The sequence below is a fragment of the Phyllobates terribilis genome, unplaced genomic scaffold (genome assembly GCF_046119375.1).
Source record: "Phyllobates terribilis strain yellow unplaced genomic scaffold, ASM4611937v1 Scaffold_9__5_contigs__length_417890890, whole genome shotgun sequence".
Classification (NCBI taxonomy): domain Eukaryota; kingdom Metazoa; phylum Chordata; class Amphibia; order Anura; family Dendrobatidae; genus Phyllobates; species Phyllobates terribilis.
In genome coordinates, this window is record NW_027362769.1 from 115,191,024 (window position 1) to 115,211,547 (window position 20,524).

General features: G+C 40.7%; 1 protein-coding gene across 1 annotated transcript in view; it reads right to left on the reverse strand.

The window, feature by feature from the left end:
* MYO3B (myosin IIIB) overlaps positions 1-20,524 on the reverse strand; it is a 263,260-nt gene that overhangs the window by 115,657 nt on the left and 127,079 nt on the right. The window contains exons 16-19 of the mRNA XM_073646976.1: positions 18,772-18,849; positions 16,189-16,394; positions 5,778-5,889; positions 162-324 (exon numbers count right to left, since the gene is read on the reverse strand). Coding sequence (XP_073503077.1) covers positions 162-324; positions 5,778-5,889; positions 16,189-16,394; positions 18,772-18,849 — 559 coding nt within the window. The remainder of the gene's footprint in view (positions 1-161; positions 325-5,777; positions 5,890-16,188; positions 16,395-18,771; positions 18,850-20,524) is intronic.

Genomic DNA, 20,524 nt, shown 5'->3' on the forward strand with positions numbered 1-20,524 from the left:
TTATCATATGCTACCTGAGGTCTTTGTATAGACAGTAGTATGTATGGACATTACTCTATGGAATCTGAAGCTACATCACTGATTAGAAGTCACCAGGATCTTATGTGGCCATATAGATAAAAAAAAAGCAAATGATATCTATACGCTATATTAATATTTACCGGCCTGGATACAGGTAGCACTCTTTTCCCTCTTTTCTTTAACTTTCCTATATCTTCTTGCACCAAGCCATCCTTTGGTATAGGCCTGCATCACTACTACCCGGCCAATGACTTCCCGCAGTAGGAGGTTGAGCTGTTCCACATGGTAGTATTTCAGGAAAACCTTTAACAAAAAAGACAATTATGAATGACACAGTTTTCCAGTTTATCGGTCACATTTGACCAGTGCTTGCATGAACATACGGGATATATTGTGATGCCTTGAGAGGTTTGATTTAAAGATAACATGCCACCATGAAAATACCTTGCAATCTATTGGTAGAGCAGGAGAAGCTGAGCAAAATGATATATAGGTTTGTGAGGAAATGTATTCATTTTATTCATTGAAATTCCATTTCTTTCTATACTTAGGAGTCCAGTGGGCGGTTATAATCAGTGATTGACAGCCTTGTGAATAGACGTGTACATAAAGAGATAACTGTGAATCACTGATTAGGACCGCCCACTGGACTCCTATGAAAAGAAAAGACTTCAATGAATGACATACAAGTTATAATGGGTCTTTTCTCACAAATCTACGTAGCAATCTGTTCAGCTCCTCCTGGCAGCTTTTTCCTGAATCGGATTCGTCAGCTGTTTTGCCGTTGCTTTCACGGCGGCTCCGTCACTGCCACCTTTTTACTTATGGCTCTATTAAGAGAGCAGGTAGCTTCTGCTCTAAAGACATCAGAAAAATAAATATGATACTTCTTTTAACCATTCAGGATTTAGAAGAAGTAACAAAAACTGAACATATGCACAAGTTTTTTTTCATAGACATGTATATGTTCATTCTTTTGAATGTGTTTTTGATAAGTTTTCAGGTAGTTTCAGTGCCGGAAACCACCTGAAGAAGACGCCATGTGCACATACCACTTTTTGCTCTGTAAACTCAGCAAAAAGACTCCGCGTGCACATAGCCTAAGGGTATGTGCACACAATGTCTTTTAAACTCAGGTGAACCAAGAGAGTATGTGAAACAGAAGATTCTTCCTCATCTTTTATGTCTTTTCTTCGCTCGTTTTGTTCTCACTTTCCTGGCGTTTTGGCCATTGGCGATTTTTTTTTTTTAGAGGCTTTTCCCATGGTTTTTGCAACATGTTTTTTTTTCTCTCCCAAAATAATGAAGAAACTGCTAGCAAATATGATGCCAAAATGCACCAGAAGGCTATGTGCACACTGAGTTTTTATGCAGAGTATTTGAAGCAGGAAACTGAGCGGAAACTCTCTAAATCCTCCTTCAAATCTCAAAACTCAAATACTTGGGGTTTCTGTGCAGTTTCTGCTGTGAAACCTCAGCAAAAAGACTCAGTGTGAGCATACCCAAAGATGTCTGGACGTCTTTCGAGCTTACCCATTGACTTCTTATAAATTTAATAGAGTCTTCAGAGCGGAAAACGCCTGAGGGATGGTCCGCTCACTTTCAACCTCTTGGCGTTTTAAAAACCCAAAGCAGTTAAAAGACGTCCAAAAGCCCGAACATATGAACAGCGTGTTCTTTTTACATAGAAATGCATATCTTCATTCTTTTGAGTATTATCTGATAGGTTTTTCAAGTGGTTTTCACGGTGGAATCCATCTGGAAAAGACATCATGTGCACATACCCAAAGGTAGACCGGCAGATTCACTGTTTCCTGACTGAGTTTGCTGTGAGCTCCAATGTGTGCCCTTCTGCTCATTTATCCTCTTATATATTTTCCCAATTATATATGTTTATATTAGACAATGTGTAGGATAAGGTTAAATCCTCATTGCCCAATATTACACTATCATCATAAATGCTGTAGAGATTCGTTACCAAATACAACACATGGACAAGAGGGGCAATATTTTTGTAGTAACAAGTGAACATCATACAATCCCTTTACGACAAATCAGGGATGCATTTTGTGAGCAAACCAAAGTGTATTTTCATGCCCCTTTGGTTGACACAGAGTGTAGTGAAATTTGCCTTTTTGGCTAGTTGGTTCTTCAGTTGACCTGTTAATAGTCAACGGTAAGTGATTAATTTAATAAAAGCCGTGGTGACCCACTCCAATCACCAGTTCAGTCATTATTTTAATCTGTACAACAATGTTAGTGGCGTCTGACCTAATGCTTAATTGACAGTTCATGAAATGTTATCTGCTTATGAAACAGTATAAGTATTATTAAGCTTACTAAAATTGTCATATTCCTATTTTAAAGAGGACCTAACACTTGCTTAAAACTTTGATTCAAATACCTTGTAAAAATCTCAGCTCCCTAAATCTGCTGCTTTTTTCTGTTTTGTGCCGTGTTGATCCATTGCCTAGATAATCACATTTGTTTCTTTTGGAGCACAGTATGTGAAATCTCTGCTTGTAAGATCAACTGAGAGTTTCTTCCGAGTATTCTCTGTAGGTGTACACTTTCACCTTTCCCTTCCAGACACTGCCAATCATAGCTAGACTGCTGCAGAGATGTGATTGTCAGAGTTTAGGAAGGAGGGGTGAAAGTGCACGCCCCCAGAGAAGACTCTTAAGAAACGCCCAGTTGGTCTGCAAACAGAGATTTCACATACTGCGCTCCAAAAGCAACAAATGTGAATATTTCTGCAATGGAGCGATGCAGCGTAAAACGGAAAAGAGTGGAAGAATCAAGGAAGCTCTGGGATTTTTACAAGGTATTTAAGTCAATATTTTTGGGCAAGTGACAGGTCCTTTTTAAACCTTGGCTGGAAAATGTTCCACATAACTATTTATACCCTGATTGTGTTCCAGGGAGAAACAGCTGTGAAACTTAACAGCCAACTTTCTATGCACATAGAGACAGATTTACTAATCTTGGATAATTTTTAGACAGTGCAAGGTTAGGGCTTGTATACATTAAATCAAAGTCGATAAAACCCGCCAAAATAGGGTGTTTCAGCCACAAATCCAATGTGTATGGTTACACCCCAACTCTTCCTCGACAGATGGTGTTGAGTGAGAGAAGGATCCAGCCTCCATAATTTCATTTCATCCTCTTGGAGATAAACTGCTGCCAGAAGATTCTGGCAGTGGCACTCTCATGAAGAACACAGGAGTCTGAGCCAAACATTTCAAGTCTGGAACATTCTCCTGCCAAGTCAGAAGAGATAGAAATTGATCGCCAGCCAACAGCTATCACCTTTCTAATGTGTATGGGCACCTTAAAGGCAACATATACATTAGACTAATGTCATCCAAACTCGCCAATATCGACTGGTTGGCTAATGGTCAGGAGAGTTGTCGAGCGCGCATGTGCAATTTTGGACTGCCGATTACATTGGTCTCCCAGAGAAAAGCCTTCGTCCAAAGTGTTAGTCGGCAGCTATCTCATAGAGAACACAGGAGCGCTCAGCTGATAGCCACCAATTTTGAATAGGCACAGGAGTGTAATTATAGGGGGTGCAGAGCTAGCAGTTGCATCCAGATCCACATGCCTCGTTGTCATATAAAAAGTAATGTATTAAAATGCGTTTGTTTTTGTTTTTTTTACGTATTTAGCTTTTTTGGACAGGAGCTTCAAGTTACAGTACAGACCAAAAGTTTGGACACACCTTCTCATTTAAAGATTTTTCTGTATTTTCATGACTATGAAAATTGTACATTCACACTGAAGGCATCAAAACTATGAATTAACACATGTGGAATTATATACTTAACAAAAAAGTGTGAAACAACTGAAAATATGTCTTATATTCTAGGTTCTTCAAAGTAGCCACCTTTTGCTTTGATGACTGCTTTGCGCACTCTTGGCATTCTCTTGATGAGCTTCAAGAGGTAGTCACCGGAAATGGTCTTCCAACAATCTTGAAGGAGTTCCCAGAGATGCTTAGCACTTGTTGGCCCTTTTGCCTTCACTCTGCAGTCCAGCTCACCCCAAACCATGTCGATTGGGTTCAGGTCTGGTGACTGGAGGCCAGGACATCTGACGTAGCACCCCATCACTCTCCTTCTTGGTCAAAAAGCCCTTACACAGCCTGGAGGTGTGTTTGGGGTCATTGTCCTGTTGAAAAATAAATGATGGTCCAACTAAACGCAAACTGGATGGAATAGCATGCCGCTGCAAGATGCTGTGGTAGCCATGCTGGTTCAGTATGCCTTCAGTTTTGAATATATCCCCAACAGTGTCACCAGCAAAGCACCCGCACACCATCACACCTTCTCCTCTATGCTTCACGGTGGGAACCAGGCATGTAGAGTCCATCCGTTCACCTTTTCTGCGTCGCACAAAGACACGGTGGTTGGAACCAAAGATCTCAAATTTGGACTCATCAGACTAAAGCACAGATTTCCACTGGTCTAATGTCCATTGCTTGTGTTTTTTAGCCCAAACAAGTCTCTTCTGCTTGTTGCCTGTCCTTAGCAGTGGTTTCCTAGCAGCTATTTTACCATGAAGGCCTGCTGCACAAAGTCTCCTCTTAACAGTTGTTGAAGAGATGTGTCTGCTGCTTGAACTCTGTGTGGCATTGACCTGGTCTCTAATCTGAGCTGCTGTTAACCTGCGATTTCTGAGGCTGGTGACTCGGATAAACTTATCCTCAGAAGCAGAGGTGACTCTTGGTCTTCCTTTCCTGGGGCGGTCCTCATGTAAGCCAGTTTCTTTGTAGCGCTTGATGGTTTTTGCAACTGCACTTGGGGACACATTCAAAGTTTGCCCAATTTTTCGCACTAACTGACCTTCATTTCTTAAAGTAATGATGGCCACTCATTTTTCTTTACTTAGCTGCTTTTTTCTTGCCATAATACAAATTCTAACAGTCTATTCAGTAGGACTATCAGCTGTGTATCCACCTGACTTCTGCACAACACAACTGATGGTCCCAACCCCATTTATAAGGCAAGAAATCCCACTTATTAAACCTGACAGGGCACACCTGTGAAGTGAAAACCATTTCCGGTGACTACCTCTTGAAGCTCATCAAGAGAATGCCAAGAGTGAGCAAAGCAGTCATCAAAGCAAAAGGTGGTTACTTTGAAGAACCTAGAATATAAGACATATTTTCAGTTGTTTCACACTTTTTTTGTTAAGTATATAATTCCAGATGTGTTAATTCATAGTTTTGATGACTTCAGTGTGAATGTACAATTTTCATAGTCATGAAAATACAGAAAAATCTTTAAATGAGAAGGTGTGTCCAAACTTTTGGTCTGTACTGTATGTCTTTGCATAAATGCCAATGGGAATCAGAGGGTTACTTCACAAGTAGGTAGAACCCAACCTTAAAGGGGTTGTTCGGCATTTGATTGCAGACTGTGCTGGCAGTCATGTTATTACAAGTATGCCATTTGCATACTTCTAGCCACATTCCAACTAGACGTGTCCGGCCTCACTCAATTCATTTGTATTGACTGAGGCCACGGACGTCTAGTCTGCACGTAACTGTATGTATGCAGTCACGCACAAGCTGCTCCTGGCGCCAACACCGGAGAATCCTCACAGCACTCAGTACATGCGATGTGAGGACTAACAAGTCTGCAGTTATATAGAGTGACTGCAGACTTGTAGCCTAAGGATGGAAAACCCCTTTAATGTAAGGAAATATAAGAGCTGTTATGACTCTTTTAAGATAAACAGAATCACAGATTTACCTTAGTTTTTCCAAGTACCCACTTTTCAAGTTTAGCTCTTTCTAGAATTGCAGCACAACTTTCTTTTGTTGGTGGAGGATTCTGGTGAGCTCTGAATGCAAGATAGTAATACCTAGAAGAAGAAGAATACAGACATAAATTCTTCCAATATCATAAAAATAAAATACATTTAATATATTTCCTCAATTATACCACGCGGCAAAAGAACATTATCAAATGTAATTAAATCCTATGGTTGTGTCAAGGGCTCCATCTGAATCCTGTTTGTTTCAGGGATTCTATCAGAACCCCCAGATGTGCTGCGTAAATGTAGTGTGCACAGGGCCTTAGATGAGGCTGACTTACTATACTGGATACAGCACTCAAACATTCCTACTGCATAAAAAAATTAAGGGAAGAAAATGATCTGGACAAATTCATGCCATTCTATTTGCTTTTTCTATAGAAAGTTATGTAAGGGAATGAATCTTTAGCATGGATATCTAGAACCATATACGCAATAGGTGTATACCGTACATCCATAATGTTACCGGCAGACTCTGATGGTCATGTAAAGTAATTCAAGGGAACTGAGTCAGCTTGAATATAGAAGAGTGGATATATTTTATCATCTAATATCAATGGCACTCAAGTTACATGCACGTTATATAGACACTTGTTTGGTCGAGCGCTCCTGTGTTCTCTAGTCAGATATCGCTGGTGGAGGATTATCTCTGGGAGACAACACAATCGTCAGTATAATCAGACATGCCAGATCGATATTTCCCCTGAAATAAACTATCTGGGCTCCTATATAGCCCGGCAACCAGCAAAAAAATTGATAACTTGCTAGCAGAGGTTAAAGGTCTAGGTGATCTGGTGCTCCAGAAGGCTACCACCATAAGATAAAAAAGTTTTATTTAAAAATATATAAAATATTTTATTTTCCTCTATTTTTAAATAAAACTTTTTTATCCGATGGTGGTTGCCTTCTGGAGCGCCAGATCACTTAGACCTTTAACCTCTGCTAGCAAGTTATCAATTTGTCTCTTGCTGGTTGCTTGGATTCCTATGCTTGATTCTTTTTCTTGCTTCCAACATACTTAGCTTTAAGAATTGAAGAATTACTAGCTGCCAATATATTCCTGTAAGGGCTCGTGCAGATGACCGTATTTTCGGGCCTAGTGCGATTTGAATAAACATCGAATCGCACTCAGACCAATGTTATTATAAGGGGCTGTGCACATGTCCGATTTTTTTTCTTTGGACAGTGTCCGAGGAAAAAAATCACAGCATGCCGGATTTGCATCCGACGTGTGGATAAAACTCGGCCATGCAAGTAAATGAGTCCATGGAAACCATCGGACTGCACTCAGATGACATCTGAGTGCAGTACGATTTTCACAGACTGACAGAATGGAGAACATGGAGTCATTTTTTTTTCCATCTTCTCCTCATCCGAGAAAATCGGATCACAGTATGATCATGCTCGCATCAGAGTGTGATTAGCATAATTGGACCAATTTTCTCGGATGAGAGAATATACAGTCATGTGACTCCGGTCTAACATGGTGTTTCTACTATATAAATCAATGTTATTGACTTCACCGGTAAGTGGTTTTATATTATGTCTGATCAGAATAAAGCTGCAGATCAAGTCTTCAAGATGCTCGATCTACTCAGATGAAAGTGTTGTTGAACTCAGTTCACTCTCTCAAACTTATGTTCACATTTTCAAAATTGATATTCCGTTTGTCTCTTCCGTTTTTAAGAACAGATAAGACTACATGCCAAAATTGTCTCATTTGCTAACTGATGCAAATGGAAGCACAGGGGCTCAATTGATTATTTTGGGGTCTGTCTGGTTTCCATTTTTCCGTTGTTTTCTTAGTAAGAAAGCAAAAGTCCTCCATAATGCACTTTTTCTTCAATTCTAAAAGCAAAAGCAAAATGGACCCCATAATTAACGGGGCTTCCACGCTTCCATTTGCATCAGTTATGTAGATATATACAAATATGGAATATATTAATTATAAACTGCATTACTGCCACACAGAATATATTTATCGATGTAAATACTTTTATACCCCAAAAATATATATTTGCAAGCTTTCAGAGCACAGGGGCTACTTGTTCAGGCCCTTCTGAAGAAGGTGCCCATGTGCTATGAAAGCTTGCAAATATATATTTTTTCTGATTAGTCAATAGAGGTATCACTCCGAGAATACTTTTGTCATTTTTGGGCATAAAAGTATTTACATAGATTTTTCTGGCTAACACGATACCACAATATAATTTTTTATTGTACATCAGAATATACTTAAAAAATTGAGATAGTTAGTGCACAAATTGGCCACCAACCACGACAAGGCGCACCTTTCTTTGATGGGATCCTTATGCAACTAATCCATTTTGACATTAATTCCATTTGTTTTTTTTTCTAAAAGCAGACAAACAGAAAGTCAGGATGGAAGTGAGCCTAAAAAGTGAGGCTTTGCTCAGGGCCATTTGCTAAGGGTGGACAATGTATTTCTGTGTCATATGGGCAGCGGGCCTTATAGGGTACTAATATTTGTGTTAATATTTCACTTCTGTAGGGAGTTATTATTTAGGCATCATGAGGGGCTATCATTATTTTATATATGTGATAAACTAAAAAATGACAAACAAGTGCCCTCCATTGTGATTGTCCAATGACCCATTATCTTTAACATTAGTCCTGATATTGCACAGTAGTCAGCTCAGTAATATATATACACTGCTCAAAAAAATAAAGGGAACACTTAAACAACATAATATAACTCCAAGTAAATCAAACTTCTGTGAAATCAAACTGTCCACTTAGGAAGCAACACTGATTGACAATCAATTTCACATGCTGTTGTGCAAATGGAATAGACAATAGATGGAAATTATTGGCAATTATCAAGACACCCTCAACAAAGGAGTGGTTCTGCAGGTGGGGACCACAGACCACATCTCAGTACCAATGCTTTCTGGCTGATGTTTTGGTCACTTTTGAATGTTGGTTGTGCTTTCACACTCGTGGTAGCATGAGTCAGACTCTACAACCCACAGAAGTTGCTCAGGTAGGCAGCTCATCCAGGATGGCACATTAATGCGAGCTGTGGCAAGAAGGTTTGCTGTGCTTGTCAGCGTAGTGTCCAGAGGCTGGAGGCGCTACCAGGAGACAGGCCAGTACACCAGGAGACATGGAGGGGGCCGTAGGAGGGCAACAACCCAGCAGCAGGAACGCTACCTCCGCATTTGTGCAAGGAGGAACAGGAGGAGCACTGCCAGAGCCCTGCAAAATGACCTCCAGTAGGCCACAAATGTACATGTGTCTGCACAAACGGTTAGAAATCGACTCCATGAGGGTGGTATGAGGGCCCGATGTCCACAGATGGGGGTTGTGCTCACAGCCCAACACCGTGCAGGACGCTTGGCATTTGCCACAGAACACCAGGATTTGCAAAGTCGACACTGGCGCCCTGTGCTCTTCACAGATGAAATAAGGTTCACACTGAGCACATGTGACAGACGTGACAGAGTCTGGAGACGCCGTGGAGAGCGATCTGCTGCCTGCAACATCCTTCAGCATGACCAGTTTGGCAGTGGGTCAGTAATGGTGTGGGGTGGCATTTTTTTGGAGGGCCACACAGCCCTCCATGTGCTCGCCAGAGGTAGCCTGACTGCCATTAGGTACCGAGATGAGATCCTCAGACCCCTTGTGAGACCATATGCTGGTGCGGTTGGCCCTGGGTTCCTCCTAATGCAGAAGAGTGCCAGACCTCATGTGGCTGGAGTGTGTCAGCAGTTCCTGCAAGATGAAGGCATTGAAGCTATGGACTGGCCCGCCCGTTCTCCAGGCCTGAATCCGATTGAGCACATCTGGGACATCATGTCTCGCTCCATCCACCAACGTCACGTTGCACCACAGACTGTCCAGGAGTTGGCGGATGCTTTAGTCCAGGTCTGGGAGGAGATCCCACAGGAGACCATCCACAACTCCATCAGGAGCATGCCCAGGCGTTGTAGGGAGGTCATACAGGTGTGGCGCCCCTGGGGGTTCGACCGCCACAGAGATGCTGCACCTCTTTAATGGAGTGTGGTATCTCCCCTTCGAGGTAAGGATGGTGCAATCGTCAGGACCCCACCTCTACATCCAACACCACACTTCTCCCACCTCGGGGGGGGGGCTAATAGGCACCAGTGTGCTGCCCCATTCGGGATAAGTGGAGATTGGGGAACCAAAAGATAGGGGGAATCATGTAGTGGGTGGAGGACGCACATATAGGTTACACTTAATAATTCATATTTAATAAACAGCCATCTTGGGCTTATGGTCTTTTGATTGTGATCTTCATCACTGAACGTGGCTTTCTGTGTGAACCTGCAGTTGATGGGGACACGGTCCTCGTGCTCTGGCCTTGAGTCGAGGAGCGGGTCTGAGTTAACGGCTGTCTCAACCCGGTCAAAGTCTAGGAACATTCTGGTGCGGGGTCCTGACTAAGCACTTGAATTATTCGGAGGTTGTCGGACCCCCGGCCCTGGTGACCGCAGAACCCCGTGAGGAGCAGGGAGAAGCCTTGCAGCTGCATGCTCTACCGTGAGTAAAAACCCTGGAAGTCAACCCCTATGGCCTCTGGGCTCTTTATTTCTGCAACGCATCACGCAACACCAGACCTCCTCCACTACAACTCCCTCCATCAGCGTCTCTGCCCTGAGGCCCTGCTCCGCCTGTGGGGAGTAGTATCCACTTCGGCTGCCACAACATCCCGCCTCAGAGGACTGCGGCAGCGCTGGTGGCCTTCACCAGGTACCACAGGTGGCGTAGTCGATTTTACCACTCGATGAACATTAACCCTGTCAGCCCATTACATCCTTTTTTTTTAATGTGACGGCCCTGGGCACGGAACGGGTCCAGGCCACGGCTATAACCCACCAGACATCTGACCCGGCTCCAAGTACCCCCCATCTTCCCAGGGTAGGGCTGTGAGCATCACACAGGCAAGTGAAGGCCACACACAATACTGAGCCTCATTTTGAGTTGTTTTAAGGACATTACATCAAAGTTGGATCAGCCTGTAGTGTGTTTTTCCACTTTAATTTTGGGGGTGACTCAAAATCCAGGCCTCCATTGGTTAATAAATTTGATTTCCATTGATGATTTTTGTGTGATTTTGTTGTCAGCACATTCAACTTTGTACAGAACAAAGTATTCAATGAGAATATTTCATTCATTCAGATCTAGGATGTGTTATTTCAGTGTTCCCTTTATTTTTTTGAGCAGTGTATATATATATATATATATATATATATATATATATATATATATATATATATATATATATACCTTATATAACAGAGCAGAATTTTCCCTTTGAATATATATGATAACTATAAAATCTTACAATTATCACTGTCTTTCAGTTCCTATATCTGGAGATATGAGATACTGACAAGCCCTTGCTGAATTTGCACCCAATATTTTCTGTGCTCAGAGCGTAATTAAAGCTTTGCAGAAGGTTCCTTTAAGTGAAATATTGGGAATAGATAAATACATTAGCTGGTGATCCATGAAATTCCTCAAATATTCAGAAGAGCAGATCAAATGCTAAACAGATTGACACTTCTTTGTTCATATTCAAAAACCCATTAGGCAAGAATGAACAAGAGTCACATCCGTATGGTAAATCTGAGGATATGAAAGATCCTTAAGCCCCAAACTTAATTGCTGCTTTGATCCTTTTTTTTTTTATTCCTGTACAAACAAAATGGATGAGTTAGCAGGTTTCCCCCTTGGTATCCATAGACCATGTTTATGTGACAATTGCAATTTATAAACTATTAGCGGAGACGGGTGCGGGGAAAAAAAAAAATCAGTGTTTATCAGACGAGGAGAAAATTCACTTTGGGTATTATTTCAATTCGCTGCATGTGCTTCCTTTATCACTTCAAAGTGGTTTTATATATTATTCACCTGCTGACACCTAAATATCTATATATAATGTACATTCAATACATGGATACAATGCAAAATCTTAAAGGGAACCTCTCACAACAATTTTAGTATTGAAACAAGTGGCATGACTGAATAGGCCCTTGTGCAACAATTAAAATGATACCTGTCTTGTAGTAATCCGAGGTGCCAGGGCTGAAATATCAAGTGTTGATGCCACATGCAAATTAGCCAGGAAGTGCTTCCCACATACCTAACTGCACTTCCAGGCTAATTTGCATGTGGCTTTAAAGCTTGATTTCTCCCCATTGACTCATAGAATTACTATAAAACAGATATTGTTTTTATTATTTTACTAGAATTTACACATCCATAGCATTAGTTTTGTAGTAAAATTGTCCTGACAGGTTCCCCTTAAAGTAATTTTCCCATCTTGACAACCCATTTTTATTGAAGGTGGCAAGTTGGCGATTAGCTGAGGTCCAACTTCTGACACCAGAAGTTTAAAGTTGGCTTTGCATTAATCCTGCAGTGACTACTGGAGGAGAAATGTGGTATTAGATGCTGACCCTACAAATAAACATTGATAGACCGATCCGCCAGTGCAAGAGCCCCCAATTTTGACGAATGGAGCAGATTACTTCCCTCTGTGATGTCAATGTTTGATTTCAATGGGGTGAGGGGAGAAGCAATGGAGAGAAAAGGATCAAAAAGCTGAAATGCACAAATCAGATCTGTCTTTTTCCCTCACGACATCTGCCGTTCGGTTACAGTCATGAACAGTAGCGGACACAGACAGAAAAGGGCCCTTGTGCAAGAACAGTATATAGGCCCTTTGCTGTACAATAATGCTGTCTGAGAGTAGCTGCACGCTGATTTGGAAGTGGTAAAGGCACCTGTGCGTCTACACCAATGATATTTCCGCCCCTGGTCATGAAGATCTATACACATTCATTTGCTGGTTAATCCCACCAAAAGTGCAAGTGCAGCCATATCAGGTAAGCAAAAAAGTCTGCAACAACTCACCCCAAGCCAAAATCGGAGTTCCCTGCTTTGTCTTGACCTCTGGCTTCAGAACAACCATTGAACATCCATTTTGAATCCGACATCAGGCGATAAAACGTGCTAAATTTATTATCAACTTAGTTAAATGGATAATAGATAAGAGTGTGAATAACACCCAAAACACAGAAGCTGCAGCAACTTGTCCTTTTGTGAATTTTTTAAACTAAGTGGATAATAAATTGAGCCAGATTTATCTCTAGGTGCCGGACTTGGAGTGGATGTGTTAAAGGTTCACATTGGCACCTTTCAGCTGGTTTAGCAGAAACAGACAGCAATAACTTAGTCAGTATTTTTAATCAATTTTGATCAATAAATATATAACACAATATTTTACTGAGAAGCTTATTCAAAGAGGAAAACAAATATAGCTGCACTTTCTGTCAGCACCTGGGGAAAAATGGCTGCTGGAACCAAGTATAAAAAACACCAATGCCTCTGTAATTGGATAACACTTTTAATATTTGGTTTAAATGTTTTATATCAGGCTCCTTGAATATGAGTGTGTGAACAAATGGGTCAGCAAGGTGGCATTGTTAGGACCTTTGCACACTATGTCTATTGGCCACGTCAGACAGGTTTGTATATATAGTAAAAAAAAGATGTCAGATGGCACCTTGCTGTATCATCATAGCTTCACTTGCTCCCTGAAAACAATGGGGCATCTGTATCAATACTGTCCAATTGTTAGCAAAAGCATAGACTAGATAGTCTTACAATGCGCCAGATTCATCACAATAGTTTATGCCAATCAGTTAGCTTATTGTTTGCCAGAAATTTGTAGCAAAATTTTGGTGCAATTTTTTTGCTGCACAGTGTCACACCATGGCCATGTCCTCTTTCCAGCATGCCACATAAAGTTTCTAGAACACATAATAAATATGGTGTAAGACATAAAAAACAGTTTTTTTTTGCACATTTGGAATGTAACTTCTCAAATATGTTTTCTTAAAAATTAGATTACTTTTTATGTGTTAAAAATGACACAATGGTGCTACATAAAAAAAATAATACAACTCTAATACTTTAAAATAAGGTGCCCACTTTTGGGCCACTGCATATAGAATGAAGAAGGATATTAAACCTGAAAAAAAAACTCCAAAAAAATCACCAGTTTCTTAGACTGCTCATGTAAACTACAGAAATAATGGGGCAAATTTAATATGCTTAATGCTTACAATTCTAGTTAAATTTGAGCCATGGCTTTATTTGACTGGCCCCATAACGGGGCATGACCTATCGGAAAGTTAACAATGCTTGTCTGGAAAGAAGCCAAAACCTACATTGTGACATTGTGTACAAAAATTGTGTATACATATATATATATATATATATATATATATATATATATATACAGTACAGACCAAAAGTTTGGACACACCTTCTCATTTAAAGATTTTGCTGTATTTTCATGACTATGAAAATTGTACATTCACACTGAAGGCATCAAAACTATGAATTAACACATGTGGAATTATATACTTAACAAAAAAGTGTGAAACAACTGAAAATATGTCTTATATTCTAGGTTCTTCAAAGTAGCCACCTTTTGCTTTGATGACTGCTTTGCACACTCTTGGCATTCTCTTGATGAGCTTCAAGAGGTAGTCACCGGAAATGATTTTCACTTCACAGGTGTGCCCTGTCAGGTTTAATAAGTGGGATTTCTTGCCTTATAAATGGGGTTGGGACCATCAGTTGTGTTGTGCAGAAGTCTGGTGGATACACAGCTGATAGTCCTACTGAATAGACTGTTAGAATTTGTATTATGGCAAGAAAAAAGCAGCTAAGTAAAGAAAAACGAGTGGCTATCATTACTTTAAGGAATGAAGGTCAGTCAGTCCGAAAAATTGGGAAAACTTTGAAAGTGTCCCCAAGTGTAGTTGCAAAAACCATCAAGCGCTACAAAGAAACTGGCTCACATGAGGACCGCCCCAGGAAAGGAAGACCAAGAGTCACCTCTGCTTCTGAGGATAAGTTTATCCGAGTCACCAGCCTCAGAAATCGCAGGTTAACAGCAGCTCAGATTAGAGACCAGGTCAATGCCACACAGAGTTCTAGCAGCAGACACATCTCTTCAACAACTGTTAAGAGGAGACTTTGTGCAGCAGGCCTTCATGGTAAAATAGCTGCTAGGAAACCACTGCTAAGGACAGGCAACAAGCAGAAGAGACTTGTTTGGGCTAAAGAACACAAGGAATGGACATCAGACCAGTGGAAATCTGTGCTTTGGTCTGATGAGTCCAAATTCGAGATCTTTGGTTCCAACCACCGTGTCTTTGTGCGACGCAGAAAAGGTGAACGGATGGACTCTACATGCCTGGTTCCCACCGTGAAGCATGGAGGAGGAGGTGTGATGGTGTGGGGGTGCTTTGCTGGTGACACTGTTGGGGATTTATTCAAAATTGAAGGAATACTGAACCAGCATGGCTACCACAGCATCTTGTAGCCGCATGCTATTCCATCCGGTTTGCGCTTAGATGGACCATCATTTATTTTTCAACAGGACAATGACCCCAATCAAACCTCCAGGCTGTGTAAGGGCTATTTGACCAAGAAGGAGAGTGATGGGGTGCTACGCCAGATGACCTGGCCTCCACAGTCACCAGACCTGAACCCAATCAAGATGGTTTGGGGTGAGCTGGACCGCAGAGTGAAGGCAAAAGGGCCAACAAGTGCTAAGCATCTGTGGGAACGCCTTCAAGATTGTTGGAAGACCATTTCCGGTGACTACCTCTTGAAGCTCATCAAGAGAATGCCAATAGTGTGCAAAGCAGTCATCAAAGCAAAAGGTGGCTACTTTGAAGAACCTAGAATATAAGACATATTTTCAGTTGTTTCACACTTTTTTGTTAAGTATATAATTCCACATGTGTTAATTCATAGTTTTGATGCCTTCAGTGTGAATGTACAATTTTCATAGTCATGAAAATACAGAAAAATCTTTAAATGAGAAGGTGTGTCCAAACTTTTGGTCTGTACCGTACACATGTACATATCTAAAATTATATATACTGTATATTTATAAATTTGGTGCAAAATAAGCCAACTAATAGGTGGTGCAATCTTAGACTAGACATTCTAGAGATGCTTCAATTTTATCATCAAGCACGAGTCACTGTGATAAATCTGGAGCATTTTCAGACTGTCTAGTCTAAGTTTACACTGTCTAAACTTTAGTAAATCTTCTCCAATTCTACAAATTTGGACAAAAACTCAGGGTCCATTACCTCCTTGACCTGGTTGCTTGAAGTGGTGAGATTTAATTACTTAAGTAATAGTGCTGCTAAGCCTTTTGCCTGGCTCACATTTTGGACAGAACAAACAGAGAAAGGAGTGGATACAAAATATTGGCACATTGCTGCATCCAACAATAAAGATTTCACATTTTTTTTCTGCCTTATTTACCTTTTCAGGAATTCATCAAACAAAATACGGTGTGAATATCCCTGTCTTCGAATATTGACGGTTTCCAGAATCCCTGTGTAGCGCAATTGCATGAGCACTCTTTCCCGACAGAACTTCATAGCTTCTCGATCATCATTTGGTTTAATGCATCGGACAAAATGAGGCTGTCCAACCACCATTTTGGATAACAAGTCCATGAGTGAGTACTATGCAAGAAAAAAGAATACACAGAATATAGAGAAAGATAAATTGAAAGATAGTCCCTTTTCGAATGCTTGCAAGGATAGGGGATAACTTTATACTTCTTAAATAACACTTTTAGGCTGGGGTTCACATTTTTCTGGTACTGTGTTGTAGTTTCTATCCAGTGTTTGTTTATCAAAAACGATGGATGGAAATTGTTGGAGGAACTGATCCCATTGTTTGCCAAGGTATCGTTCCCAACTGCCGGGCTCATCAGTATTTGCGACAGACAGGTGCCGATGCAAATCCGGAGGCCTGAAGACAATATCTCAACATTGGGATGAAGCTCCATTCAACACCTATGAGAAAATGTGGAAAAGCCTGATGGCAACTGATTAAAGATGAGCGAATCGATTTGATGTGAATGAAATTTGAGTTGAATTTTATGAAATTCACAGGTCCCGACAAATTTGAACAATTTTCGATTCGTGCAAATTGTCAAAAAAATGCCCTCCACAGTTTTTACACAATGGAGAAGACTGATTCATCCACAGAAGGTTAACATCACGTGGGCTCCCTCATAATATCTTACAGCTATCACATCACAAGTTATATCACAGTCAATCAAGAGGAACTATTGTAGCCTGTTTAAAAGCAGAGGCAGGGAATGCAGCAACTCTTTTAAGGTTATTCAGAATATTGATTGGTCATCTGAGCTCATAGCACAACAATAGAGATGGGAAGAGAAAGCCCTAAAATATTGGATAAACACTTCAGGCAGTAAACACTTCAGTCAGTAATGTGTTTCATAACTGAAGCATGTAAAGAAGATGAGAGTAGTAGTCTGGGAAATATACAGAGATTGAATTGATAGGGGGAGAGAGAGAAAGGAAAAGTGCCAGCAGCAATAGAAGACTCAGTGATCTGTAATATAGTGAAGCTGTCACCTGTCCTGCTGCATCTGATTTACAATTACACATTTTTTTCCTTACTTATAATGCACTAGAAAGCAGCAGCCAGGCAGCACAAGAGTTTTTACAGAAAAAAAAATCCTGAAATTAGTGTCCGAACTGTCTGCTTTCTTGTCACAATAAACTGTACTGGAGGAATAATGAGTTAGACAGTCACATTTAAATTTCTGGACTCTGGGGAATTTTCTTGTGCATTTTAAAAAAACAAAGTATGAGTATCGCAAAAAAAAAAATTTTTTTTTAAGTTTACATCCGTACACACAACACCAATACAGTGCCCTGCTACAGGTGCTGTTTTTTCACATGTACCTACCTAGTATCTCTTATGTCATTTTTAAGAAAGGGGTTACATTTTGTAAAAAAAAAAAAGAAGCAACATTTTTTAAAAAAATTTAGACATTTAACTTTGCATGTTGGTATTTGCTTACCTGTTTTATTAGTCCAATTTGACAATCATACACAACACACCCATACTGCAACCTGATTTCACATTTTGTTTTCTGTACGTATTCCTGCCCAGCATTTCTTGTTACATCCTTTTTTGCAAGGCTTGAATAATTTGAATTGAAAAGATTGTCCAAAGTTAATTTTTGTTTGGTACAAAATGTATGGTAATAGAAAAAGTGGCAATGGATAGGGTAGTGTAGTGTAAAAGAAAAAATATATACTGTATCTCGGCTAAGAATGTGGCAGCCACCTGCAGCAGCAGAAGAACCACCACCACTGGCAGCAGCTGTCTAGTCAGTAGTACTATCAAACACGGGTCATAATCAACCTCCGTTGCCTCTGGCAAGTGTATCAGAGGGGATGAAGCAGAGGGCATTATGGAATACATAGTACATCACTTGTCTCAGTCACAGCAAGATGATGTTACCTCTGTCAGTGACACCGTAAGTTTGCGTCAGATTTCTGCAAAAAAATGGTCAGCCTAATCACAAATGACTAATAAGGATAATTTTTGGTCTTTTTTTTTATATAATCAAAACATTAAAAGTCTGTCAGTGCGCTGTGGTTAGTACCGAGTTACCATCCATTTCTATAGTTAAGTAACATTGATATTACTAAGGCTCTGTTTGTGTTAAAGAGCTTGAAAAGGGTTGGATACAGTCCTAGGAGACCCCAGAGTGTTACACATGGCTTTTCAGGGCGATTGGAGGCTTTGAAATATTACAATTCTCTTTCTGGAAGCAAAAAAATTGGTATACCTGGTTGATCTGAGTAGCATCAGACCCAAAAACCAGAGCCTGTTGCAACAGATATATCTGAACCCTGCCTCACTTTATATGGATGAGTTGTTCATACAACTCCATAACTACTGAGTGGATCTTAATTATTTTCTACAACTCTCATCTGTGTTTATATACAGATGCTTGTACATATTGGAATCTTTAGTTACAATAATTTCAGGATGTAAGAAAAGTCTACCAACCCTAAAATAGGAAGCCACAGTCTGTCTTTTCATATTTGTCGTTTCTTCCGGATGCCTCATCATTTCCATTGTGTCAACCTAATTGAAAAATGAGAAAATGTTTATATGAGGCAGTCATTATACAGAAGGGTGTAAAGCCTTCAATGATTCCAACCTCCGTAACTACTCTGAGGAAGCACATGGATCACGGGAGAACACTAAGTGCCACGTGGCATGAGGCTTGTTACTGTCAGTATGTCAGGGGTGTATTATACAGTGACACCACATTATCACAGCAGAGTGAATGACAGGCTCATCCAAATACCTCATCTATAGGAAATATATACACATGCATATACAGTATATATACAGTACAGACCAAAAGTTTGGACACACCTTCTCATTTAAAGATTTTTCTGTATTTTCATGACTATGAAAATTGTCCATTCACACTGAAGGCATCAAAACTATGAATTAACACATGTGGAATTATATACTTAACAAAAAAGTGTGAAACAAATGAAAATATGTCTGATGTTCTAGGTTCTTCAAAGTAGCCACCTTTTGCTTTGATGACTGCTTTGCACACTCTTGGCATTCTCTTGATGAGCTTCAAGAGGTAGTCACGGGAAATGGTCTTCCAACAATCTTGAAGGAGTTCCCAGAGATGCTTAGCACTTGTTGGCCCTTTTGCCTTCACTCTGCGGTCCAGCTCACCCCAAACCATCTCGATTGGGTTCAGGTCTGGTGACTGTGGAGGCCAGGTCATCTGGCGTAGCACCCCATCACTCTCCTTCTTGGTCAAATAGCCCTTACACAGCCTGGAGGTGTGTTTGGGGTCATTGCCCTGTTGAAAAATAAATGATGGTCCAACTAAACGCAAACCGGATGGAATAGCATGCCGCTGCAAGATGCTGTGGTAGCCATGCTGGTTCAGTATGCCTTCAATTTTGAATAAATCCCCAACAGTGTCACCAGAAAAGCACCCCCACAACATCACACCTCCTCCTCCATGCTTCACGGTGGGAACCAGGCATGTAGAGTGCATCCGTTCACCTTTTCTGCGTCGCACAAAGACACGGTGGTTGGAACCAAAGATCTCAAATTTGGACTCATCAGACCAAAGCACAGATTTCCACTGGTCTAATGTCCATTCCTTGTGTTCTTTAGCCCAAACAAGTCTCTTCTGCTTGTTGCCTGTCCTTAGCAGTGGTTTTCTAGCAGCTATTTTACCATGAAGGCCTGCTGCACAAAGTCTCCTCTTAACAGTTGTTGTAGAGATGTGTCTGCTGCTAGAACTCTGTGTGTCATTGAACTGGTCTCTAATCTGACCTGCGATTTCTGAGGCTTGTGACGTGGATAAACTTATCCTCAGAAGCAGAGGTGACTCTTGGTCTTCCTTTCCTGGGGCGGTCCTCAAGTGAGCCAGTTTCTTTGTAGCACTTGATGGTTTTTGCAACTGCACTTGGGGACAGTTTCAAAGTTTTCCCAATTTTTCGGACTGACTGACCTTCATTTCTTAAAGTAATGATGGCCACTCGTTTTTCTTTACTTAGCTGCTTTTTTAATGCCATAATACAAATTCTAACAGTCCAGTCAGTAGGACTATCAGCTGTGTATCCACCTGACTTCTGCACAGCACAACTGATGGTCCCAACCCCATTTATAAGGCAAGAAATCCCACTTATTAAACCTGACAGGGCACACCTGTGAAGTGAAAACCATTTCCGGTGACTACCTCTTGAAGCTCATCAAGAGAATGCCAAGAGTGTGC